This window comes from Pseudorca crassidens, chromosome 4 (genome assembly GCF_039906515.1).
Source record: "Pseudorca crassidens isolate mPseCra1 chromosome 4, mPseCra1.hap1, whole genome shotgun sequence".
NCBI classification, from domain to species: domain Eukaryota; kingdom Metazoa; phylum Chordata; class Mammalia; order Artiodactyla; family Delphinidae; genus Pseudorca; species Pseudorca crassidens.
Window position 1 is genome coordinate 52,907,011 of NC_090299.1, and position 27,578 is coordinate 52,934,588.

A 27,578-nucleotide genomic window follows, 5' to 3' on the forward strand; every position below is an offset into this window, starting at 1 on the left:
GGTTATGCACAGAGTTTGAGTGCATTTGCCCATTTTTAGCCCTAAGGGAGGCTCTTTAGGCCTTTGCTGGTAACCAAAAGAGTCGGTAACCACCAAAAGTTTAAGAATGATTGCTTTTTCTCATAAGATGTTTAAGTTATTTACTATTGAATGTGCCTGAAAACACATAAACACATGACTATAAATTTTATATCACAAAGAGAGCCAGCTGGAAACTTTGCCTAAGATATTTTCTAGGAAAACAAACAATAATTTTATTAGCTTTCTTCCTATTCTTTATTCAAAACAAAATATCTGTACTTTTTTTTCTTTTTTTTTTTAAAAATATCTGTACTCTTGAGAGAGAGAGATTCACAACACAGATGCTACCTTTTCATTCTTCACTTCAAAAGTAAGGCCCGAGTGCAGAACTAATGGGGATTCTGAAACTGACTATGGAAGATGTTACCTCTTAGAGGAGAGATGGTCAAACTTCTGTAAACAGTCGGTAGTAAATATTTTCAGCTTTTTGGGCCATGTGGTCTCTGCTGCAACTTCACAGTTCTGCTGTTGTGTGGAAAGCAGCCATAGACAATATGTAAACAAATGGAAGTGGTGATGTTTCAATAAAACTTTATTTACAAAAACAAGTGGCAGGCCAGATTGTCCCATAACAGCAGTTTGCACCCATCTTAAAGGTTTAAAGATGCTATTGAATGACAATAACAAGGCTCACATATTTGCCAGGTTTATGATGCATACCAACTTCAATCTACCTTGCAAAATATGAAATGCCGGATTATATTATTCTATTGATTGTTGTGTTGGAATGAAAGCATTTAATAATTTCAGCAAGTTATTCTACAGGCTGGGCAAGCCATGGGTGACATTAAACACCTGACAATTAAAATCAATAACTCCACGTGCCACCATCAACAAAACGAAAAGAAAACCTACTGAATGGGAGAAAATATTTGCAAATGATATGACCAATAATGAGTTAATATCCAAAATATATAAACAATTCATACAGCTCAATATAAAAAAAAAAAAACGATTAAAAAATGGGCAAAATGGGCTTCCCTGGTAGCACAGTGGTTAAGAATCCACTTGCCAGTGCAGGGGACACGGTTTCGAGCCCTGGTCCAGGAAGATCCCACGTGCCATGGAGCAACTAAGCCTGTGTGCCACAACCACTGAGCCTGCGAGCCACAACTACTGAGCCCACGTGCCACAACTACTGAAGCCCATGTGCCTAGAGCCCATGCTCCGCAACAGGAGAAGCCACTGCACCACAGCCAAGAGTAGCCTCTGCTTGCCGCAACTAGAGAAAGCCCGCACACAGCTATGAAGACCCAACACAGCCAAAAATTTAAATTAAAAAATCAATAAATTTTTTTAAAAAAGATCAAAAGACCTGAATAGACATTTTTCCAAAGAATAAATGCAGATGGCACAGGCACATGAAAAGTTGCTCAACATCATTAATCATCAGAGAAATGTAAATCAAAACCACAGTGAGATATCACCTCACACCTGCCAGAATGGCTATTATCAAAAAAACCACGAATAACAAATGTTGGTGAGGATGTAGAGAAAAGAGAACCCTCATACACTGTTGGTGGGAATGTAAACTGGTGCAGCCACTGTGGAAAACAGTATGGAAGTTCCTCAAAAAACTAAAAATAGAACTAGAATATGACCCAACAATCCCACTCCTAGGTATATATCCAAAGAAAACCATAACACTAATTCAAAAAGATACATGCACCCCAATGTTCATAGCATTATTTACAATTGCCAAGATATGGAAGCAACCTCAGTGTCCATCAACAGATGAAGGGATAAAGAGGATATACATACATACACACACAATGGAATATTACTCAGACAGAAAAAAGAATGAAATTTTGCCATTTGCAACAACACAGATGGACATGGAGGGTACTATGCTAAGTGAAATAAGTCAGACAGAGAAAGACAAATACTGTATGATATCACCTATGTGTGGAATCTAACAAATAAAAGAAATGAATGAATATAACAAAACAGAAACAGACTTCCAGATATAGAAAACAAACTAATGGTTACCAGTGAGTGGGTAGTGGGAAGGGGGAAGGGGCAAGATAGGAGTAGGGGATTAAAAGGTACAAACTGTGTGTAAAATAAATAAGCTACAAGGATATATGTGTGGTACAGGGAATAGACCCAATTTTATTAAAACTTTAAATGGGACTTCCCTGGTGACGCAGTGGTTAAGAATCCACCTGCCAGCACAGGGCACACGAGTTCAGGCCCTGGTCTGGGAAGATCCCACGTGCCATGCAGCAACTAAGCCCGTGTACCACAGCTACTGAGCCTGCACTCTAGAGCCCACGTGCCACAACTACTGAGCCCACGTGCCTAGAGCCCATGCTCCACAACAAAGACAAGGCACCAAAATGCCTTGACAAGGCCCGCACACCGCAACGAAGATCCAAAGCAGCCAAAAATAAATAAATAAATTTATATTAAAAAAAAACTTTAAATGGAGTAGAATCTATAAAACTATTGAATTACCATGTTGGACACCTGAAACTAATATAATATTGTACCTCAACTATACTTCAGTAAAAAAATTAAATAAAATAAGTAAAAGACATAGCTTTAAAAAAGAACTCCACATGTCAGATTTTTCCAGGGCATAAGACAAAAACAAAACCAGATTCTTTAAACCGATTTGTCTCCATGCAACTCAAGGAAATCATATTTTTGGCAAATGACAATGATAAAATAATCCTTTTACCCTCAGGCCTCACTCCGGGTGGGAAATCCCTCCCGATCCTCCACAGGTAGACTTCTGTTTTTTCTAGAAACCTGATATGCTTTAGAATCACAGGCTTTGGCAGTGCAAACACAAGCAGGCAGTACCTGCCAGGCTTCAGGCTGCTTCTTGTCCAACTGGGGAGAAAAAGTCATCTTTGTGATGCTTCCAAAGTCTGCAGTTTCCTTCATTTCCAAGGAAGAATAGAGAAACTCTGGTCTTCTTTTTACTTTCCGCATTCAAAATAAGAGTCATTTTTATCTTCCTGTTTAATATTTAGCTTTGCATGCTGTCTGGTTAGAACCTTCATATCCGCACAGCATCAGATCGCGAGGTTTGAACAAATGAACTAAGAGGAAAAGGGAAAGGGCTGGAATCGGCACCCTATGAACCAGAGGCAAGTCAGTCGAAAGATGATCAAAGAGCCCATCAAAATTGAAATCACTCCTCTGGAAAATAGACACCCTCAGAATGAGTGAGTGCTGAGTGCTGACTTACCTACAGGAAAAACAATCAAAATGTATGTAAGCTCTGCCCACTGTCCACAGGAGCAAACAGCAGTTGCAAAAACACAGAGAGACAAACCAGGAAAGATTTTACACTGCCGGTAACAGATTTAAGTCGACACGAGTAGCCAGACTTCATACATGCCAAGGTAGGAGGTGGTACAAGAGAGAAATCAGGGGTGCAATGCAGGTGCAAGAGTCAGTAGGAAGGAAAGATTTTTTTTTTAAGTTAAGCTTATTGAAGCATAATTTACAAGCAGTTAAATCACTCTCTTGAGTGTATAGTTCTATGAGTTTTGACAAACACATACAATCATGAAAAAATATTTCCATCACCACAAAAAAATTCCCTTGTCCCCCTTTGTAGTCAACCCCTCTGGCAAATCCCAGCCCCTCCCAACCACTGATTTGATTTGTGTCCCCACATGTATATTTCTGTCTTTGCCTTTTCCAGAATATCAGATAAATGAAATTATACAGTGGGTAGCAGAAAAAGTGGGATTTTAATCTCAAGCAAAGAGGAGTGTTTTAGAGATCAAATGTCTCTAGAGCATCTTAAGACAGATGAGGCAGTTGGTAAAGGTGGCCTGTGCTATAAAAACTGCCACGGATAGTGGAACTTCTGCAGGTATGTTATTTCCACACAAACTTCCTAAAATGAATACCTGAGCATGCCACATCCCTACTGGAAACCTTCAATGGGTTCCCATTGTCTTTAGGATAAAATCCAAACTGTTTCATGTTGGCTCGCCAGGCCTTTCTTTTTTGTTTTTAAAGAAGATGTCGGGGGTAGGAGTTCATTAATTTATTAATTTATTTTTGGCTGTGTTAGGTCTTCATTTCTGTGCGAGGGCTTTCTCTAGTTGTGGCGAGCGGGGGCCACTCTTCATCGTGGTGCGCGGGCCTCTCACTATCGCGGCCTCTCTTGTTGTGGAGCACAAGCTCCAGACGAGCAGGCTCAGTAGTTGTGGCTCACGGGCCCAGTCGCTCCGCGGCATGTAGGATCCTCCCAGACCAGGGCTCGAACCCGTGTCCCCTGCCTTAGCAGGCAGACTCTCAACCACTGCGCCACCAGGGAAGACCAGGCCTTTCTTGATATGATGTCTTTTGCCTCCTCCAGCCCCATCTCTCCTCATTCTCCTCTTCTCCATTCTCCATTTCAGAATTTCTGTGCCTGCCACTCCGCCCACACCTGGTTTATCTTCCTGAAGTGCATTCTCTTTCACCTCTGGGCCTTTGTACATGGGTTTCTTTCTATCAAGTGCATTTTCCCATGACCCCTACCTCTTTGGTTTCAGACTTTGGCTTCCTCTAGAAGCACTTCCTGACCCTCCCAGTTTGCTTTAAACACCATTCTTGTGTGGACTCCCACACATGTACTTCCCCTATCTTAGTGCTCGTCAAGCTACATTGTAATTGCAGGTTTAACGGTGTGTTTCCCCAATGAGACCTTGAATTCCATGAAGGAATTCTGTCCAGGGGAACAGAAGCCTAGCCTGTCTTACTCATAGTTGTATTTTCAGCACCTAGCACGGTGCCTGGTACCAAGTGGATTCTCAATAAATATATTTTAAATTGAGTCAAACGGACAAACAAAATTTAGACAAGATTCAGAAGAGGGAGCGTTTCTTTTAGCTAGGGGTGGTGGAGGGGCCGGGAGGTAAGGAATCAAGAACTCCTTTAGGAAATGCATGCTATTTGAATGGGGCTCTTGTCCAGTTAATGCCTGTTGTCTCACAGCCCCACCTGCCATTCTGTGCTATGTCTCGAAGAGGTAAGGCTGAGTGTCTGAAAACTACATTACTAGACCCTCTTATGTGCTGGGCCCAGAAGGGAATCCAAAGGCAGCAGAGAGAGGAGTCTTGCTCTGGCTCTGAGAGTGAGGTGGCTGCTGGAGCTGCAGCAGGGGCGGGGATCCAGACTTTAGCAGCCCAGGCCATGGCAGCATCATTTCAGCAGTTCCAGCCTGGTCCAGGCAGCACCCCTTTGGCACATCCAGAACTGACAAGCAGCACAGTAGTAGGTGTGGACTGAGAGGCTTCAGACCAAGGGTGCTTAGCTGTGCCTTCTCTTACTCCTTCAGCTTCCCCCGCCTCACCTTTTGCTATTCCAACACTTCCAGCATCTTTGCAACCAATTCCCTGTATTAAATTCCCTGTGTTTGAAACGCCTAGAGTGGTTTCCATTCTCCTGCCTGGACCCAGACCAATACTGCCTTGAAATCAGGATGGGGGTAAAGAGAGAAAGGGAGAGACCGCCATGAGCAAAAGTCCAGAGCTTGAAGAGTTTGGAGGGACTTTTGGAGAGCAGAAAACAGTCCAGTTTGGCTGGGATGTAGTGATTGAATAGGAGAGTGACAGAAAGAAAAGCCACAGAGGCATAATAGGCTAGCTTTCCCACTATACTGCTTGTGGACCTTGGTCTACAACTTGACAAAGATGTTGGGTTTATGTGACATGATTTGGTAGTCATCGGCACAGAAGTGAGAATGAAAAACATAATGCTGGATGACATCACTAAGGGCGAGAGTAGAGAAGCCAGTCCCACAAGGATGCACGTGGGAGGTGGGTGGGAGGATGAAGTGTTGGAGGTGAGAGAAAGGACATGGAGAAGTAGTGGGAATGTAGGTGGCAGGAGGACCAAGACAGTTCTGTGCCACAGAAGTCAAGGAAGAAGAAGACTTGATGAAAAATGGGACTTGCCAAGACTGTCACTTCCTGCAAAGCGTTAAAAAGAATAAAAGTTGAAGAAAAATCCATGGGGTTTGCACATGTCAGTCTTAGTGATGTAGCAGGCACAGAATTGAGATTTCTAATGGCTAGAGTGGTTGGATAATGAGGAAGTAAGACAGTGAGAATGGCCTCTTGGCCCCTTCTGCACCCATTTTCTCTGCCTACCACAAAGCCCTTCCCTCCCCACACCCTTAGCCCCTTACCCACAGCTCCCCACACCGCCTTCATCCAAGTCTAGGATGGGTCAACTGTTGGAATTATGTATACAAAGCCAGCTCGCTGACTTGCAGCTTTGGACGTCAGGTAGAGAGTATCAGCTTATTGTAGAGGCTCAAGCTATTCAATAGCATCAAAGAATGGTGCTCAAAGTTGCAGACTAAATGCCCTTAACATTATGCTTTCAGTTTTCCTTAAAGATGTCTAGCAATTTATTAAATAAAGGCTGGTTGCTATCTACGACTTCATTAAAAACAAACATATAAAAATTATACAGTTCTCCCCTCCCCTCCTTTTTTTAAATAAAGTGTAGCTTGTCTCATGTACTTGACATCCACTCAAAGTCACAAAATCTCATCAACACACATCATTGTGTTGAAAGCTGCATATCTTACAAGACCCTGGTGAACTCTGCAGACCACATTCTAAACAGTTGGTGAGGGGAGGCCACAGAGGGAGTGAGCAGGCTTCCTGTATTTTGATAGACTAGCGGAAGCCAAGGTTAAAATCTGATTACTTTGCAAGGATTCCAAAACTTGACCTAAATCACCTCGCAGAAGTCTGTTAACAAATCAGAGCATCTCCAGTAGCACCGAGCAAGAGGCATTCAGTCCTCACAATTCTGGTAAGTTCCACTTTGGGGGTAGGGTATACTTGCCCAAGTCAGACCTTTCATAAAATGTAGAACCTACTAAATCCAGAGCTAACTAGTTCATGATCAACTCTCAGCCTCTAAATCACATTCTGTATGGAAAAACAAGCCTGCGAAACATCCAAACAATGGTGCAGTAGGTGGAAACAGATGTCACCATTTATTTTAAGATTAGTTTATTCAACAATTGAAAGGGAGAATGTTGCTTAGTCTACACAACAGCTTAGGATCTGAGTAGTTTACCTGTTATTTTTTAAAAATACAGGGCTATCAGATAGTTTTCGAGATTTTCAAAGCAGAGCCTAAATGTTTAACTCTGTGTTGTGCTGCTATATTAAAAGAAAAAAACAAAAAATAAACAGGTTAAATATTTTAAAGTAACTGTAAAAAAAAACAACTCTGAATTAGTCTCAAATGAATTAGTCTCTAATTTTATTTTTTCTAACTGCCAATAAGAAGCAATAAATACTCATGATTGGTATCTTTGAGGATGACACTTTAACACGGAGCAGGAAAATCTCAGTTAATTTCCACTTCTGGTCTTGAACTAATTTTTTTTTTCCCAAAGTGTAAAAATTTCAAGCAGAGATGTTGCTTTATGTCATCTTGCTTTCTTTCTTTATTTAGTTATAGAGAGTGTGTGGGAAGGAGAAAGAGGGAGGAATAGGGATAGCTGGGTGGGTTCAAACTACTTTTCCATCACCCTCCTTTATGACAAAAAAAAAGAAAAATGCGTGAAAAATGAGTCTTTACCTTTGCTGCCTCAACTTCATCACCTCCCATTCACTTCACAGCCCACTGCCATCTGGCTCCCATCCCATTTGCTCCATTCAGACTGTTCTAACGAAGATGTCAACAGTGTTTTCCTACTTGCCGAATCCAATGACCTATTTTTAGGCCCCCTTCTACTTGACCTTCCTGCAGCCTTGGACAGGCTGTGGGACCCAAGTTTCTGATCTCGGCGCCCACGGTAATCGGCTTGGGGGAAGCGGGGCCCGGGTGGCTGCACAGGCAGAGCCCAGTGAGTCCTGGGAGGCTGGTCCAGCAGCAGCGATGCAGCCCTTGCAGGGGAGCAGCGGCTGCTCAACTTTGGTTGATTTTCGCCATGGCAGAGTGTAGACACGGTGTTGTTAAATCTCTTAATTTTTTAAAGAAAAGCTTTTTTAATGAGAATCCTTCTCATTTCTAAATATTGGCTCAAATTTTTAAAATGCTTGTGGAACAAGTAACCATATCTGTAGAGCTCCCAGGAGAAGCCTCGGCTGGAGGTGGTCCTCCCCTTCTCTTGGCTTCTGCACTTACCTCTCTCTCCCTGTTCATCTCTGCCTTATTTATTTTTGAACATCTTTATTGGAGTATAATTGCTTTACAATGGTGTGTTAGTTTCTGCTGTATAACAAAGTGAATCAGTTATACATATACATATGTTCCCATATCTCCTCCCTCTTGGGTCTCCCTCCCTCCCACCCTCCCTATCCCACCCCTCTAGGTGGTCACAAAGCACCAAGCTGATCTCCCTGCGCTATGCGGCTGCTTCCCACTAGCTATCTATTTTATATTTGGTAGTATATATAAGTCCATGCCACTCTCTGACTTTGTCCCAGCTTACACTTCCCCCTCCCCGTGTCCTCAAATCTGCCTTATTATTTTTTTTAAATTTATTAATTTATTATAGTTATTTTTGGCTGCACTGGGTCTTCATTGCTGCTCGCGGGCTTTCTCTAGTTGCAGTGAGCTGGGGGCTACTCTTTGTTGCGGAGTACGGGCTCTAGGCGCACGGGCTTCAGTAGTTGCGGCACGTGGGCTCAGTTGTTGTGGCTCAAGGGCTCTAGAGCACAGGCTCAGTAGTTGCGGCGCACGGGCTTAGTTGCTCCATGGCATGTGGAATCTTCCTGGACCAGGGCTTGAACCCATGTCCCCTGCATTGGCAGGCAGATTCTTAACCACTGCGCCACCAGGGAAGTCCCAAGTCTGCTTTATTTTTGTTCTTGCTTTTTTTTTTTCTTCCATCTACCTCTCTCATGTTGGAGCTCCCCAGTCTTCCTTCTTGGCCCTCATCTATTTTCTTATCCTCTTGGGCAATGTCACAGGCCTAGGGCTGGTTGCATGTGTTTGCGATTAGTACAGTCGCAAAGAGTCCCACGCTTGGGGTTTCATGCTGCTGTCCTGAGATTCTTATGCTGTCCTTGAATTTGTATTCGGGAGTGAAGCTTGATGGCCAGCAGGAGCATGTGCTGAGGGCTTGGCATCTCAGTGTACGTGCTATCTTTCCTCCTGTGCCTCCCTGGGAAGTGTTCTTGGCCACCAGCTCTCTGACCCTTGCGCCCTGGGTCCTGCCTGCTCTCCCTTACTCCCCCTCTCCCCAAACTGCTGCCGCCCTCTGCCCTGGCAAGGATCTAAGTGCAGTGTGAGAAGGTTTGGGGTCACAACCAGTGGCATCTCAAGGGCAAGGCCCGGCAGTGGTGGCTGTCCCCACCCCAGGCTGGCAACACTGCAGCTCCTTCAGTGGGCGATTGGCTGGGCCCAACCTCTCCTTGATCCAAATCCCCGGCACATCCTGGCACAGAGGTTGTGGTACCCTTGGGGTCGCCTATCTGCTGTAGGTTGGGACAGATGGAAATGGGAGATGCCTGACTTGACTTCCCAGCTCCCTCTTGAGGCACGGCACATTGGTCTGGGGGCTGGTGGGAGGGGAACACAGCATCTATCACGTCCAAGTGCATGCAGATCTTGCCAGTCCCAAGGCGGAATCCCCAGCACCTTCAAGGCTCTGAACTTACCCTGCAAGTATCCCCAGATCCTTTGGGCCCATACCGTGCCTGGGGAAACCTTTTCTTCCTCCTAACTTCTCTGAATCTGGCTAGGATTCTTTTCGTCTGAGCAGCTTTGAGGCACCTTCCAGAGTCCATCCAGAAATATGAATTGCATAATTTGAGTGATTCCATGTACACAGAACAGTTGAACGGATATCTACATTTAGAACTGGCATTGCACAATATAAAGATGAATGGTAAAATTCATGCCAATAATTTAATATTTTTATTTACTTAGAAGAACATTAAATAGCAAATAAAAACCACCATGACACGCTGAGAGACTGTGGAAGGAAAGAAAATGCTTTGTATTTTAGGACAAGTTTATTTAATAACTTTAATGGCACCCTATTCCTGCTTTGTGAACAAGGGGAACCACATTTTCTTTTTCACCAGGCCCCACAAATTGTGTGTCTGGTCCTGTCCAGGCCATCATTTGCTGATGGCCCCCACCCTTTTTCTTCAGTCGGGACCTCCCTCCTCCTCTCAGACCCACATTTCTGCGGGCACACTGGACCAGTGCACCTGGAGGCTTTTCAGGCAGCTCAAATTCAACATCTGATCTCACCCCCCTAAACTGCTTCTGCCCTTATATTTCCTTTTTCTGTCATTGGAATGTCATCCACTCACTCTCTTGTAGCAGAGTAGGTAATAAAATTGTTAAATGAATGAGTAAAATCTTAGAAGCGTTTTCAATTCTCTCCTTTCTCTCAGTTTCCAACATCCAATTGGTCATCAGGTTCTGTCAGTTCTACCAAATATTTCATACCCTCTCCTATCTCTATGCCTATATATGATGCATGCTGCCTACAATACCCCTTTAATGCCCACTCAAAACCCAGATCAGGGCTTCCCTGGTTGCGCAGTGGTTGGGAGTCCACCTGCTGATGTGGGGGACGCGGGTTCGTGCCCCGGTCCGGGAGGATCCCACATGCCTCGGAGCGGCTGGGCCCGTGGGGCGTGGCCGCTGGGCCTGCGCGTCCGGAGCCTGTGCTCCGCGGCGGGAGAGGCCACGACAGTGAGAGGCCTGCGTACCACAGGAAAAAAAAAAAAAAAAAAAAACCGAGATCACATACTACCTTGTCTAAGAAGCCTTTTCATAATTGCCCAGGAAGAATTAGTCATTCCTTTTTCTGTGATCCTATAGCCTGCTTTTACATTTATTATGCTTTACTGTGATTATTCGTTTATATGTCTGTCTCCCTTACTAGCCTGGGAGCAAATCAAAGGCAGGGTATATTTATTTATCTCTATATTTTTTATGTCTGGCATAGTATACTGGAGACTCTCAGTAAATGATTAGATGGTGCAGGGAAAATAAGACAGAATTTACGGGCACCAGAAAAAGCAGAATCTTATACAGAATAAACCTATTTTCTAGGAATACCTGGGCCCAGGGGGACCGAAAATGGAGGCAGACCCCACATCTGTGTAGCTAAAGGTTCATTTCAAGCACAGACATATCATGAAGAAGAAACATAGAGAAGCAGGAAAAAAATTTTTTTGCCACTTGCAAAAACATTATATAATGGAAATTAATGAGTAATGAAATAATTCCTCTATTATTTTTTTGGAAAGCTATTAACATGACACTTTTTATTTAAAGAAATGTTTTGACATACAAAAAGCTACACATAATTAATGTATACAACTTGATGGATTTGTAGATAAGTATATATATCTGTGAAACCATCACTGTGACCTGTGCCATAAACTCGTCCATTACCTCCGAAAGTTTTCTCCCAACCTCGTATTTATTATTATTGTTGTTGTTATTCTTGCTACTATTATGTGATAAGAACACTTCACATAAGATCTATCTTCTCAGCAAAATTTTAAGTATTCAATATAGTACTGTTAACCACAGGCACTGTGCTGTACAGCAGATCTCTAGGACTTATTCATCTTGTATGACTAAACTTTATACCCTTTGGCTAATACCTCCCTGTTTCTCTGGCAACCTTCATTCTACTCTTTCTTTCCAAGAGTCTGACTATTTTATAATCATCTTGTAACTGGTATCATGACACTTAAAGCTTCACACTTATTTAAAGTCCACCCAAGGAAAAACTATCAAGGCCATGTCCAAGTAAATTCATATCTCCCCAGACTTTTTAGTCATAACGTACATTTGATCAAGAATTCTCTATGTTCATTACATGTTTTCCCACAGTGTCTTACAAATCCAGATACCAGATGTTAGGATTAAACATCTTAAGGAATCAGAGAAAGTCGATATGGTGCCAAAGCACTCTGGTGAAAACACTATGATAAAATGTTCTACTGACCCCAAAGACCATTAATTACATATATTACATTTTTATCAACATTAACTAAGAACTTCAGGACAAGGTCTATTGTAACCCAAACTTTAAACTTTAGTAATAGCAGAGAGAGAGTTCTTTAAAGTTAAAAAGAGGGCTTCCCTCGTGGCGCAGTGGTTAAGAATCGCCTGCTAATGCAGGGGACACGGGTTCGAGCTCTGGTCTGGGAAGATCCCACATGCCACGGAGCAACTAAGCCCGTGCACCACAACCGCTGAGCCTGCACTCTAGAGCCCGTGAGCCCCAACTACTGAGCCCGTGTGCCACAACCACTGAAGCCTGTGCACCTATAGCCCGTGCTCCACGAGAGAAGCCACCGCAATGAGAAGCCTGCACACTGCAACGAAGAGTAGCCCCTGCTCACTGCAACTAGAGAAAGCCCGCGCATGGCAACAAAGACCCAATGATGCCAAAAATAAATAAATAAAATAAATAAATTTATTTTAAAAATAAATAAATAAAGTTAAAAAGAAAATCATATGCTCAACATCCCTAATCATCAGGGAAATGCAAATCAAAACCACAATGAGATATTACCTCACACCTGTCAGAGTGGCTATCACCAAAAAGAACACAAATAACAAATTTTGGCGAGGCTGTGGAGAAAAGGGAACCCTCTCACACTGTTGGTGGGAATGTAAATTGGTGCAGCCACCGTGGAAAGCAGTATGGAGGTTTCTCAAAAAAACAAAAATAGAACTACCGTTTGACCCAGGAATTCCATTCCTGGGTATATATTTGAAAAAAAAAAAAAACACTAATTCAAAAAGATACATGTACATTAATGTTCACAGCAGCATTATTTACAGTGGTCAAGATAGGAAGCAACCTTAGTGTCCATCAACTGATGAATGGCTAAAGAAGATGTGGGGTATATATATATATATATATATAATGGAATACTACTTAGCCATAAAAAAGAAGGAAATTTTGCCATTTGCAGCAACATGCATGCACTTGGAAGGTGTTATCCTAAGTGAAATAAGTCAGAGAAAGACAAATACTGTATGACATCACTTATATGTAGAATCTAAAAAATACAACAAACTAGAGAATAAAACAAAAAAAGAAGACTCACAGATATAGAGAACAAATTAGTAGTTACCAGTGGGGAGAGGGGAGGGGGGAAGGGCAATATAGGGGTAGGGCAATATAGAGTAGGGGATTAAGAAGTACAAACTATCATGTATAAAATAAGCTACAAGAATATTTTGTACAACACAGGGAATATAATTCCTAAATTACGTCTTCATAGCTTGCTCCCACTGTTTCAGAATGTCCAGAACACATCATCTGGGGTGTTTGTTAAAAATGCCAGTACTTAAGCGCCATCCCAGACCTACTAAATTAGGATCTTTTGAGGAAGGACTGAGGACACTGCATTTTTTTTTTTTTTTTTTTTTTTTGCGGTACGCGGGCCTCTCACTGTTGTGGCCTCTCCCGTTGCGGAGCACAGGCTCCGGAGGCACAGGCTCAGCGGCCATGGCTCACAGGCCTAGCCGCTCCATGGCACGTGGGATCTTCCCGGACCAGGGCACGAACCCGTGTCCCTTGAATCGGCAGGCGGACTCTCAACCACTGCGCCACCAGGGAAGCCCGACACTGCATTTTTAATAAGCCCTCCACCCCATCCCAAGTGATCATTAGGCACTCCAGATTTTAGGAAAACCCAATTTCCCATATAAACACAAGAATTTTAGATTGTCAAATAAAATAACTTTTAATTTCTCTTTAACAATATTGGGAAAATGAGGAGTTCCAGCGAAGTGAGTTTCCCAGAAGAATTTAATTTCAGTTTACCCCTGGAAGTCCTGGAACTTCTCAGTGTTTTAAACATTTTAATGAAAATCCTTCTAAAGTGTGTTATATAATGCACCACCTTCTCAAACAGAATATATTACACTCATTGGGCATCGTTATGGGTGACTCAGGATCATTATTACAAATATCCATTATTATAGGAACAGCTTAAAAAGTTATGAAGTCTATAAAACTGTCTGATCCTACCCTAAATTCTACTGCCAGCTGTGTTTTTATGGTACTACAGCTGCTTTTTTGTGTTTTGTTTAGATTATTTTCCTTTCTCCCTTGCTGGTAGGTAACTTTTTTTTTTTTTTTTTTTTTTTTTTTTTTTTGCGGTACGCGGGCCTCTCACCGTTGTGGCCTCTCCCGCCGCAGAGCACAGGCTCCGGACGCGCAGGCTCAGCAGCCATGGCCCACGGGCCCAGCCGCTCCGCGGCATGTGGGATCCTCCCGGACCAGGGCACGAACCCGAGTCCCCTGCATCGGCAGGCGGACTCTCAACCACTGCGCCACCAGGGAAGCCCCTGGTAGGTAACTTTTATTAATGGCACCATTACTTTTTCTACTTTCCACATTTCTCTTTAATAAGCTCTGGGAAAGCATGAGGAATTCTAGATGAAAAAGTTCTTGTGTGGGTGTAAGGATCTGTTGGAATGCTTTCAGGTGTCATAAAGAGCCCCAAGTCAGACTGGCTTAAATAATAAAGGATTTCATTATCTCACATAACAAGAATCCTTGTTTTTGCATAGGAGTCGAAATCAAATTGTATATACAAGTTTTATTCTGCTTTTTTCACTTATTGTATCAAACCATTTCCTATTTCATTAAAATCCTTAATAAATATTCTTATACGTAACATTTCATCATACTAATTAATTCAGTGGAACTGTGTTGGGTAGCTTCTAGGTGCCAAGGAAGGAGGGTGGAGATGAAGATCAATAACAGACATGGTTCCCACTGTTCTGCACTTCCACTTTACTAGGAATGTGCCATTATTTACTTTACCATTATTTTGTTTCCAAAGAATTGTTTTACAATTATAAACAACATTCTGATAAACATTTTGCTTAAATTTGAGTTTATTTCCACATGAATAATTTCTAAAAGTGACATCACTGGGTCATTTTAAGGCTCTTAACATATATACACACATATATATATACATATAAATGTGTATATATATATATTTTAAGTTTGTGGTAAAATACATATAAGTAAAACTTACCATTCTAACTATTTTTTTTAATAAATAAATTTATTTATTTAATTTTGCCTGAGTTGGGTCTTCATTGCTGTGCACGGGCTTTCTCAAGTTGTGGCAAGTGGGGGCTACTCTTTGCTGCGGTGCGCAGGCTTCTCATTGTGGTGGCTTCTCTCATTGTGGAGCCCGGGCTCTAGGTACGCAGGCTTTAGTAGTTGTGGCTCACGGGCTCAGTAGTTGTGGCTCACGGGCTCAGCTGCTCCGTGGCATGTGGCATCTTCCTGGACCAGGGCTCGAACCCATGTTCCCTGCATTGACAGGCGGATTCTTAACCACTGTGCCACCAGGGAAGCCCCCATTTTAACTATTTTTATATGTGCAATTCAGTGGCATTAGATATACTCACAATGTTGTACAACCATCATCAATAACCATCTCCAGAGCTTTTCAACATCCCAAATTGAAACTCCACCCATGAAACGATAACCTTCCACTCCTCCCTCTCCAGACCCTGGTAACCTCCATTCTGCTTTCTTTTTCTATGGATCTGACTATTCTAGGTACCTCATACAAGTGGAATCACACAATATTTACCCTTTCGTGTCTAGCTTATTTCACTTCGCATAATGTTTTCAAAGTTCATTCACAATGTAGCATGTATCAAATTTCATTCCTTTCTAAGGCTAAATAATATTTTATTGTGTGTATATACCATATTTTGTTTATTCCTCCATCTGTTGATGGACATTTGGATTGTTTCCACCTTTTGGCTATTGTGAATATCTCATTCTATTTTTAAATTTCTTTCTGAAATAAATTGTACCCGCTTAGGTCTCCTGACAGTATATAAGTACTTTTTTTCATAGTTTATTTCCCATAAAATTTTTAAACTTTGTTAATTAATAGGAGAAAAAAATCTTAGCATTGTTTTAATTGATATTTCTCCACTTTTTAGTCAAGTAGATCATTTTTAACTGTTTATATTTCCACTTTTGTGAAATGTCTGTTCATGTTTCTCATCCCTATATATATTAGTCTTAAGATTTTTCTTATTGTAAGAGTTTTTTCAATTTAAAAATATTTCCCCATTGTCAAATTTACTGCACATGTATTCCCAGTTTATTTTAGCCTTTAGTTTTGATTAGGCTTCTTTTCGATGCAGAGAATATTTTTCATTTTAATGGAGTCAAATTTATCATTTAGTGCATTTGTAAATTATATAATTTATTTTAAGCTTAGAAAAGTCTTTCCCATCAAGAGCGTATTTCTTCACTGATTCTTTTCACTCAACACTTTATCCATCTGGAATTGGATATGTTGGTGCAAGATGATCTAAGCAATTTTTAGGGACACTTTTTATTGCCAGTCTTAATCTTTCTGCTGCATTGGCTCCTAACCACTCTTTCTGGAAGTATGTCTACGATTTTGTTGCTCACTCTTTCCTGGTTCTTCCATATTCTTGCTATTGGTTTTCAGTCTCTTTTCTTGCCCCTATTTTTCTACTTGTTCCTAAAATTGATTTCAATCATTTATTCTTCTCATGTTGTACATACTCTCTGACTAATCAGCCCCTTGGACCTATATGTGACTGACACCCTCCCCCCTTCTTTTAATCTTTGGCAGAAAATCCTACCTGGATCTATATGTTCAGTCATTAATTCATTTAATATTCACCAAATATTACGTGAACATTTACTCTACCAGGCACTTTTTTAGGCTCAGGAGATAAAATGCCTACTCTCATGGAACTTACATGAGGGAGACTGACAATATTCTAAGTACATACAATATATAGTATTTAAGGGCTATAGAGAAGTAATGCAGGCAAGGAAGTTAAAAAGTATCTATGGATGGATAAGAGGGTGCAATTTTAAATTGAGTGGTCCAGGAAGGCCTGCTGAGAAGGGGACATTTATGCAAAGAGCTGAAGGAGATAGATAGATGAGGGAACAACCATTGTGAACATCTGTTAGAAGAACATACCAGGAGAAGGAAAACCAAAAGCAAAAGCCTGAGGCAATGTTGTACCCAGTTTCTTCCAGAAGGAGTGAGGGAACTGAAAGGCTTATGCAGATTGAATCAGGAGGAGAGCAATAGGAAATGTGGTCAGAGATGCAACTGGGGCCAGATCAGCCATTTATTGCTTTTACCTCAAGCAAAATGGGCTGTTCGAGAGTTTTAAGGAGGGAAATAAAATGATCTCTGGCAGATGTGCCGAGAATAGCCTTTGGGAGAGCATGGGCAAAACAGGGAAACCAGTTAAGAGGTGCTTGCAATAATCCAGGCAAGAGGTGATTGTTGCTTGGACCAAAGTGCTAGCTGTAGAGGCTATGAGAAATGGGTAGAGTCAACAGGATTTGCTGAGCGATTACATGCGGGAGTGTGAGGAAGGATCTCAGTCACTGACTGAGTTGGGGAGTAGAGAGAAGCAGGTTTGGGGAGAATATCAGGAATATGGGTTTTGAACATGTGAACTGGAGATGCTAATTAGATATCCAAGTGGAGATGTCAGTGTGAGTCTGGAGTTCACAAGACAGCTCAGAGCTGGAGAAGTTAATTTGGAGGTCATTAAACTATGACGGCATTTAAAGCTATGAGATTGGCTGAAATTATCAGAGAATGAGTGTAGCTAGAGAAGAGTTCTACACACTGAGTTCTGGGCACTCTGTATATGTATAAAACCACCATTTTGATAGAACAGAGGAATAAAAACTGAGAGGAAAGAGTAAGCTTTTATATAGGTTTAAGCTCTTATATGATTATTGAAATCTCAGAGCAAATTTAGCTTTGAGCTTTCTGGAAGCTAAAGAATGAATATTGCTCATCAAATTCTCAGAAGGCTTATTACCATTATTACATCTTTCTTTTACTTCGTAATGATAAACCACTAGCTTTTCTAAAGATCTTCTCCCACCCATTTCTGCTCCAGTGGGTGTACACGACTGTGGTTTTCTTCCATCTGTCCCACCATATTGTTTATTAGGTAGAAATAAGCTTTTAGGTTTAGCTCTTTCAACTCATAATGTAGTATTCTAAGAACTTCCCAAATAGTTCAATGTTGAAATGTGCATGCACACACACACACAAACACACACACACCATCATGAATTTGAGGCCTCATGATGTCAAGATCTATTATTCAATTATCTACATGCTAATGTTTAGTGAAATATGGTTCTCCAAAGAGTGCATATTTACATTTTTATAAGAAAGTTGGTTTTAAAAAAAAATTTATTTATTTACTTTTGGCTTCTTTGGTTCTTCGTTGGTGTGCGCGGGCTTTCTCTAGTTGCAGCAAGAGGGGGCTACTTTCGTTGTGGTGTGCGGGCTTCTCATTGCAGTGGCTTCTCTTGTTATGGAGCACAGGCTCTAGGCGCATGGGCTTCAGTAGTTGTGACACACGTGCTCAGCAGTTGTGGTGCACGGGCTTAGTTGCTCCACAACATGTGCAATCTTCCCGGACCAGGGCTTGAATCCGTGTCCCCTGCATTGGCAGGTGGATTCTTAACCACTGTGCCACCAGGGAAGCCCTATAAGACAGTTTCTACTTTCTTTTTTCAGCTGCTAGTACTTCCGACTAGACTATCTTCCCCTTTCTCTTTGTCTTGTTACCCTTTAACTGGTAACAGCTTCCTAACCTTCAAAGCCATCTTAATTGTTGTCTTCTCTAAGACAATTTTCTCCTCTATCGTCCTCCCTAGCGCCCCGGTAGGACTGTGGTTATACAGCATTCTCTTTTTACCCTTATTACTATATTTTTATCCCATTATGACATTTTTACTGTAAATCCTCATTCATATGTCTCCATCACTAGGTAGAGTTTCTTGGGAGCAGGCAATCTATCTTTTTAACTTCTGATGCTCAGTAAGTAGCACAGTGACTGGCATTAGTAATCAATTGATACATATATGGTGAAAAAATTAATGCCCTTTGCAAATGAAAGAGCTTTAATGAACACAGAAAATCAAGGTTCTCTTGTTGTTGGGTGAGCTTCTAATCCACATCACATTAACTTTAATTTCTAAATTATTTTCCAAGTTTTAGAATAACCCAATACACTATTATATGCAACTTTTGGTTGGCTCTGAGGGAGAGTGACATTTTCATTATTTTTACAGCCAGCTCATGTCTGGTACCATGTTAATAGAAGGTTTTTTTAAGGGATTATACTTAGATCCCTATTGTTTGCCAAACCGTATTTTCTGTTACCCTACAAAATCTGATTGCCTACTATATGCCAGGTACTGTATTAGATACCGGACTTATTTAAGCTTCAGGATAGTCTTGAAACCTAGGTTTATTATTTTCATAGGCACTGCATTGGGTTGAATTGTGTCCTCTTCCTAATTCATATGTTGAATTCCTAACCCCTAGTACCTGAGAATGTGACCTAATTTGGAGATAAAGTCTTTGCAGAGGTCATCAAGTTAAAGTGAGGTCATTAGGGTGGGCTCTAATCCAATATGATTAGTCCTCATAAAATGAGAAAATTTAGAGACAGACGTGCGTAGACAGACGGGAATGTGAAGAGACACAGGGAGAAGATGGCCATCTACAAGCCAAGGAGAGAAGCCTAGTCAGATCTTTCTCTCACGGCCCTCAGAATGAACCAGCCCTGCTGACACCTTGGTTTTGGACTTCTAGTATCCAGAACTGTGAGAAAATACGTTTCTGTTGTTTAAGCCGGTTTGTGGTACTTTGTCATGGTAGCCCAAGTAAATGAATACAGACATGTATTAATTTTCTCAATGACAAACAGAGTAGGCTGATCCCAGGGTTGATTGGTGTCACAGACTTTTTTGTTGTATTGTGAAATACACTCCTTGACATTTCAAACTTTGGGTGAGGGGTACAAGAATATAAACCTAAGCTACTGAATTTTCTTTAATAAACTCACTTTGGATCATTTGGCCATTAATTTAACAAAGGCTTTGCAGTTATTTAAATATTTATTTTTTACTACTTCTAAGGTTAGTACAGTCTATAAATGAGTTCCTTGCTGTAATAAGTACTTTTTCTTTTATTTGCACCTGTTTAGTGCACAAAGGACAAGATAGGATGTGTACATTTTGGTAAAGTGTGGATAATCTCATGGTTTTATAGTCAATCTATATGCTGATGACTTCTACATGTATACCTCCAGCCTGGGCTTTTCCTCTGAACTCTAGACCTGTATATCCAACTGCTCATTGATGTTTCCACTCAGATGGCTAATAGCATCTCAGATTGAACCTATCCAAAACAGGCTTTTTTTTTTTTTTTTGCGGTACGCGGGCCTCTCACTGTTGTGGCCTCTCCTGTTGCAGAGCACAGCCTCTGGACGCGCAGTCTCAGAGGCCATGGCTCACGGGCCCAGCCGCTCCGCGGCATGTGGGATCTTCCTGGACTGGGGCACGAACCCGTATCCCCTGCATCGGCAGGCGGACTCTCAACCACTGCGCCACCAAGGAAGCCCCCAAAACAGGCTTTTAATCTTCTCCACCACCCACCCCTACCCCTGCCCTGCTCTTCTCATAGTCTTTGCTGTCTTAGTTGATGACAACTTCACTCTTACAGTTGCTTAAGGCAAAAATGTCAGTGCTATCCTTGACTTTGTTCTCACACGTTGTTTTCAGTTGGCTCAATAAAGCCAGTTGATTCTACTTTCAAAATTCACCAAGAATTTTACTATTTTTACCATCACTTCTGCCTCTATTCTGGTCCAAACTGCCATCACCTCTTGTCTTGGTTGTTACAGGAGACTCCAAACTATTGTCCCTGCTCCTGCCCTGAAGCAACTGGAGTGATCCTATAAAAACGTACGTCAGATCTCATCGTGCTATTCAAAACCTTCCACTGCTTTTTTTTTTCTTTTTTTTAAGATTTTTTTTTTATGTGGCCCATTTTTAAAGTCTTTATTGAATTTGTTACAACACTGATCCTGTTCTATGTTTTGGTTTTTTGGCCGCGAGGCATGTGGGATCTTAGCTCCCTGACCAGGGATCGAACCTGCACCTGCTGCATCGGAAGGCAAAGGTATAACCACTGGACTTCCAGGGAAGTCCCCTTCCACTAGTTTCTGACCTCATTTAGGAGAAAAAGCTAAAATTCTTACTATTACCTGGGAGACCCTGCACTTTCTGGCTCCTATTTCTAGGCTCCTATTACATCTACTATTCTCTCCCTATGTCGACTCTAGCCATACTTACCTCCTGGTTATTCCTGGAACAGGCCATACTTTTGTTTCCCCCAAATCTTCCTGCTTCTGGGATCCTCTCTCCCCAGATAGCTGCGTGATCATCTCACCCTGTTCAAGTCTTTACTCAAAAATCACCTTCCTTCACCTTGCTTCTTTTCCTCTTTATTACTTATCAGCATCTGACACTTGACACATATTTATCTTACATATTGTCAGCTTCCCCAGCTAGAACGTAATTCCCATGAGGTGTGTTTTTCTTTTCTTTTTATATTTCCCCATAGTCAAGGGCCCAATAAATTTTGGACAAATAGCACTAATTTGTCCTGCTTAGAGAGAGAACACTGAACTGTCATCTTCTTCCTTCTGGATTTGCAGTAATGCTACAAGAATGTGCTCCTCCATAATCTGAACCTCCATGTCTCCAGGCTGTTTTCCTTCTTTTCCATGTCAGAAAGCTTGTTCCCAAACAAGCCTTTAATCATTCCACTCCTCCAAACATATTCTGGAACACCTTTGTGTAAATATTAAAACATTCAGACAAATGCCTAATTTTCCAGTTCCTGGCAGCTGCATTATGTGAAGTATGAGATCATTCATAAACTCATTTGATATTAATTTTTTGAGGGAAGAACTTGAAAAATGAACTGTTTTCTTAGAAGTTTTATCCACACCAGAGATTGTAAAACAATCATTTAATGATGGCAGATATTATTAAACAAAGCACGAATAAATGAATGAAATATCTATTTTTTTTATTGCTGTTATGTGACTGTGAGCTCCTTAAGTCCTGAACGTAAGGATTGTTTTTTTCATCTTTGATCCTAGCACCTAATATATTACCTGACACTTAAATTCAACGTTTGATGCATGAATCATGAAGGGCTTCTCTTAGTTCATAATGCCCTTTATGCCTTGGTCCTCCTATGTCTCTGCCATTACTGTTATGTCGAATCCAAGTTATGTATCTCCCTGAGTTTGCTTGGTCATAGTCTTCTGTTTGATGCTACATTTGCCATCCTGGAGCATTACTGCACTGCAACAGCACCCTTCTAGGTTGCATAAAGGATGCTTCAATCTTCCTTGGAAGGAGGCTTGTTGAAATCTGTGGTGATATCTTGGTGATAGTGGCCAAGACATTGTGATGCTCTGCTTGCTCAGGTCCCTCATGCTGCTTTGGGGCATGACTTAGTAATGTTTTGCTTAATGCCTTGAATCCCCAGCCTTTTTTTCCTGGAGGCTTTCTGTTGCTGCAGAGGTGGTAGGCACTGCTGGAAGCTGCAGGCTGCGGGTGGACAGTTGGGGAGTGCTGTTGGCTCCCATTCACTTGCCGCCTCAGCTCATGCATGGATAATGCCACTGCTGCTGAGAGTGTGGCTTCCCTGGCAGCTGCCTGAGGAGGCAGGAGCCTTGATTCAGAAGTACGGGGGGCTCACAGCTCCTGCAGGAACCTTTGCCTGAAGGGAGCCTGGAGCTCCATTGTTCTACCTTCCTCTGTTCCAAAACACTGTGGTCTCCCAAGTCTGCTACGGAGAAATCACACAAGACCCAGCAGCCAGTTCAGGAGTTCATCCCCTTGATTTTTTTCTACTTCCTTCCCTGCCTCATTTCTCCTTTTCCCTCACTCTTGCTTCCCTGGCATTGCACTCCCCAAGGAATTGTTGTTATATAAGCCTTTACCTCAGATTCTGTTTTCTAGAGAACTGGGATTCAAATACCATCATTGATCATCCCCTCAGGCATAGGCCCTGTAAAGATTTTTATGCGCTTACTTTTGTGGTATGTGCTCTTATCTTTTTCTTGTGTTCTTTCTTTCCATGTTCCTCTTTTGCACAATTTAAGTGAAAACAAGCTCTTGTCCTTAACACCCTTATGAGCTTAGATACTAACAGCTATTTATGCACCAGGTACCTTTACAACCACTTTTACCTCACAACAACCCTGTCTAGGTACTATTATTATGAACTTTTTACAGAAGAAACTGAAGTTAAAATGTTTAGTGACTTGGCCAAAGTCACACAGTAAATGGCTATGTGAACTCCAGAATCCATATTCTTCTCTTTTTTTAAATTTATTTATTTTATTTTTATTTATTTTGGGCTGCGTTGGGTCTTCGTTGCTACGCGCGGGCTTTCTCTAGTTGCGGTGAGCGGGGGCTACTCTTCGTTGCGGTGCGCGGGCTTCTCACTGCGGTGGCTTCTCTTGTTGCGGAGCACGGGCTCTAGGTGCGCCGCCTTCAGTAGTTGTGGCTCGTAGGCTCTAGAGCGCAGGCTCAGCAGTTGGGGCGCACGGGATTAGTTGCTCCGTGGCATGTGGGATCTTTCCCGGACCAGGGCTCGAATCCGTGTCCCCTGCGCTGGCAGACGGATTCTTAACCACTGTGTTACCAGGGAAACCTTTTTTTTTTTTTTTTTAATAAATTTATTTATTTATTTATTTTTGGCTGCGTTGGGTCTTCGTTGCTGTGTGCGGGCTTTCCTAGTTGCGGCGAGCGTAGACTACTCTTTATTGCAGTGCACAGGCTTCTTATTGCAGTGGCTTCTCTTGTTGCAGAGCATAGGCTCTAGACGGGTGGGTTTCAGTAGTTGTGGCAGGCAGGCTCAGTAGCTGTGGCTCGTGGGCTCTAGAGTGCAGGCTCAGTAGTGTGGCACACGTGCTTAGTTGCTCTGCAGCATGTGGGATCTTCCCAGACCAGGGTGCAAACCCATGTCCCCTGCACTGGCAGGCAGATTCTCAACCACTGTGCCACCAGGGAAGCCCCAGAATCCATATTCTTAAAGACATCATAGCTCAAATAAGCCTCCAGCAAGGACCTGGCTTTCCTGGAACCAAGATAGAGGAGTGTCTCTCCTTACAAAGCGTTTAGATTCCAAATGGCTGTACTTATGGCCATGTTTTTATTCATTCAAACTTAATGAGAAGGGGTTTAAATTTGCAGTCTCCAGATGAATTTTCCACAAAAGGAAAGGGAGATGGGAAACCCTTTGAAACTTTAAAACTTTAAAACCCTTTGAAATGTCCTTGCTCATATATGTTGTATGGCATCTTTTCCTAAAATAGATATGTTTTGTATATAGTAAGTCCCCTTCATATGAACGAGTTCCATTCTGAGAGCGCGTTCATAAGCCCAATTTGTTTGTTAAGTCCAACAGAATTAGCCTAGGTACCCAATTAACACAATCAACTATATAGTACTGTACTGTAATAGGTTTATAATACTTTTCACACAAATAATACATAAACAAACACAAAAATAAAGAAAACATTTAAAATCCTACAGTACCTTGAAAAGTACGGTAGTACAGTACAACCAATGGCATACAGGGGCTGGCATTGAGTGAACAGGAAAGAAGAGTTACTGACTGGCGGAAGGAGAGGAAGTGGGAGATGGTAGAGCTGAAAGATCATCAGCAATAGGAGATGGAGGGCAAGCTGCAATTTCACTCACGCTTGACATTGATGGAACGTGCGTTCGCATCATCGAAAGTTCGCAACTTGAAGGCTCGTATGTAGGGGACTTACTGTACTTTGAAATTGAGTGTAGGTAATTTCCTCCTAGATAATCTCTTCAAGTATTGAAAGGAACACTTTAGCAGCTTTGTGCCCTGTAACTCACAGGTGTTATGAACATTTGATTAGTGCTTTGAGCCCATGGAACCACACTTTGCCGGAAACAAAAAATTTACCATCCTAAGCTTTAGTTCTAGAACAAATACTTGGTCTTAACTGACTTCAGATTAGGTTAGTGGGCATCTGACTTAGAAGCCTATCTCTTGCATCATACTCCAAGGTTTTTCCATTCTATCAATCACTTTTCCAGTCTCTTGCTGTCAAGAGCATAGGTGTATCATGTTTTACCTGTTGCATAATTTGCCTTTTTATCTTCAGAATCGTCAGTACTATCCAAGGAAGTCATCTGTGTACAAATGAAGCAATTCTCATTCTCTCATCATTTTCAATTATGAGTATCTCTTCTTTTATCTCCATCACAATTCCACTTTTTTTACAGGAACTGTCAACTCCTACTGCTTTTGCACTTATCAGACACTACATGATCATTATTATTCATGTAACACCTCAGATTAAGCAGTACCAGAGCCAACATCTTTAATAATAGAAATGACCCCAGAGCCTGCTGACTCCCATAGCTTTGGTGGGCAGAGTTGACTTGCTTTTGCTCTGATGGGTGGCTTTTAAAAAAAGTTATGTTAATACATTAAAAATTCTTAGTTTTTTATTTCCTACTCTGGATGCACGACACCTTTTAGGAGACTTCCTTTCTCCACTCAAGCAGAAAGATGGTATGAGGTCTACCACCTTCCCTGGATTAGGTAATATTCCATGCCTTATTGGCTTTACGGAGAAGGAATCTTGCTAATGAGTTACTCCCAATGTGTCTCTTTTTTTTTAGTGTTTTAATTTATTCAACAATTTGAGGGCCATATTTATATGCGGAGGCTTCACTGATCAGATACTGGAACCATCATATAAGCAGTATCACTTTGGACGTGTTTCCAAAGTTCTCGGGGCCTTGATTCCCTTGCAAACTAGTGTGGGGAGTCAGTGGGAACACATAGAAGGGTTGGTACGCAACGGTGCTTCCACCAAAGGGAGCTCTTTGCATTTCTCCAAGGGGCTTAACCAGGATGAGCAAATGAAGCGGGCTCTCGGATGATGTTCAGTCAGCCCCCGACATTCCAGGAACACGAAGTCGAAGGTGAGAAATCCTACTTGCAACCGCCCTCCAGGTCACAGGCGGACCGGAGAAATTCCGTGGGCGGTGCGAGTAGCAAGACAAAGCCCCTCTCGGTTAACCACAGGCTGGAGCTCCCCACTTCTTCACCCCCATCCCTGCTCTCGCTCCACGCCCACCCACGGCCCGCCCGCGTCACAACGTCATCGCCTGGCTGCCGGGTGCAAGGACGCGCCGCCCACGGAGGGGGAGCCGGAAGCCGGGAGGGCAACCGCGCTCGGCGTCCCGGAACCGCGGGAGTCTGAGAGCTCGCGCACCTGGGGAAAAGCGGCAGGAGACAGTGGGCATGCGCGAGGCTGCCGGGCGGCGCAGGCGCGCTGCTGGCCTCACTCGAGGGACCAGATCCGGTTCTCCGGGTTGGAGCGGGTGGGATGTCGTGGGTTGTCCTGGCTGCTGGGGAGAAGGGGGGAAAAAGGTGATGCGGAAGGAGGCAGACTCTTCAGAAGGGCGGATTTGCTTCTGGGATGGAGAGGGCCCGGGTGGACGGATCCTAGTGTGCGTCTGTGCTGGGCGCCCCACAGAGTTAGGGATTTGTCGGAAGATGAAATTAATCCACCGCGCAAAGTGCAATGCAATTTTCCTAAGCCAGGAACACGCTTAGAATACACGCCCAGAGCCTGGGGCCAGTTCTCCCCTGGGATGACTACGTATCTGTGTGCCGGGCACCAAGCAATGGCTGACCTGTTATTTCAGTCTCCCGCCGCCACCAACAACCCTGTGAGGCGGGTTTATTACGTGGTCCCCAGTTTCCCCTTTGGAAACCCAGAACAGATTATCTTGTTTACAGGTCGCGCAGCTGAAATACCGTGGAGTTGCTCTTGCCACCAGGTTTGTCTGATTCCAAAGCTCACTGCTGCCTGTCAGAAGCTTGAAGTCATGAATGGGTGAAAATTAGACACAGACATTCTGTAAATAAACGGTAAATCGTGAGGTTTGGACGTTAAAAGGTATAAATCAGGCTATAGGAGTAGGTAGGTGTCAGGGAAAAGGGGTCAAAGTGGATTTTGAATAGGATTTGGCTGGAGGTAAGAAAAGGGAAAGGAAAGGCTTGGAGGTGGAACAGGAAACCTGAGAAGAAAAGGAAGCGATTACTTCAACTGGAGCCTTGTCTTTACGTTTGGCTTGCAAATTGTAGCATCTGTAATTCTAGAGATAGGCTTGTCTTCCAAAGCAATGGACTTTCTCTTTTCTGCACCTAGATTTCTGCTCGATGCACAGTGATAACTATTCCTCTGTTCAGCAAGAAGATGCATTCTGGCCACCCGTTTAACAGCCGGAAACTTTGGTACCCGTGACAAAGATGATACGAGATGGAGGATGTTTTGCTGAACCCTGGCCTGCCTGAGAGAGGTCTCTTTAGTGCTTGCAGGTTCTTCTACCTGTGTAACTCCTTTGTGGCTCCAGTAGTGAGAAGAATAAACAATCATAAGCCCCAATCCAGTACCATCTCAGTGCCAACATCTATCTTTAAAAGAAAGAAAGAAAAAAAGCCCATATCATCTTTGTTTAAAGAAGCTTGGACCCAGTGATTTGTTCATTTGTTCGTGGTTTCATACTGCTATTGAAACAGCAGTAACAGCTTGCTCTGCCCAATTTAACAACTGATTAACTACTACCTTGT

The 27,578-nt window shown here is 42.4% G+C and overlaps 1 protein-coding gene across 1 annotated transcript; it reads left to right on the forward strand.

Annotated features, from left to right (window-relative positions):
* The first annotated feature begins 24,624 nt into the window (after positions 1-24,624).
* Positions 24,625-27,393, forward strand: LOC137222995 (uncharacterized). Its single transcript, XM_067734622.1, has 4 exons — positions 24,625-24,709; positions 25,887-26,372; positions 26,745-26,785; positions 27,157-27,393. The coding sequence occupies exons 1-4, from the start codon at positions 24,625-24,627 to the stop codon at positions 27,250-27,252; spliced, it is 708 nt and encodes a 235-aa protein (XP_067590723.1). The 3' UTR covers positions 27,253-27,393.
* The last annotated feature ends 185 nt before the right edge of the window (positions 27,394-27,578 follow it).

Bases quoted from the DNA above. Each gene is read 5' to 3' on its own strand.
- LOC137222995 (XM_067734622.1), top strand. From the start codon at position 24,625: ATGGAGGGCAAGCTGCAATTTCACTCACGCTTGACATTGATGGAACGT. The intron at 26,373-26,744 runs GTGATGCGGAAG...TCTTGTTTACAG, and splicing joins GGGGAGAAGGGGGGAAAAAG to GTCGCGCAGCTGAAATACCG. The intron at 26,786-27,156 runs GTTTGTCTGATT...TTCTGCACCTAG, and splicing joins GGAGTTGCTCTTGCCACCAG to ATTTCTGCTCGATGCACAGT.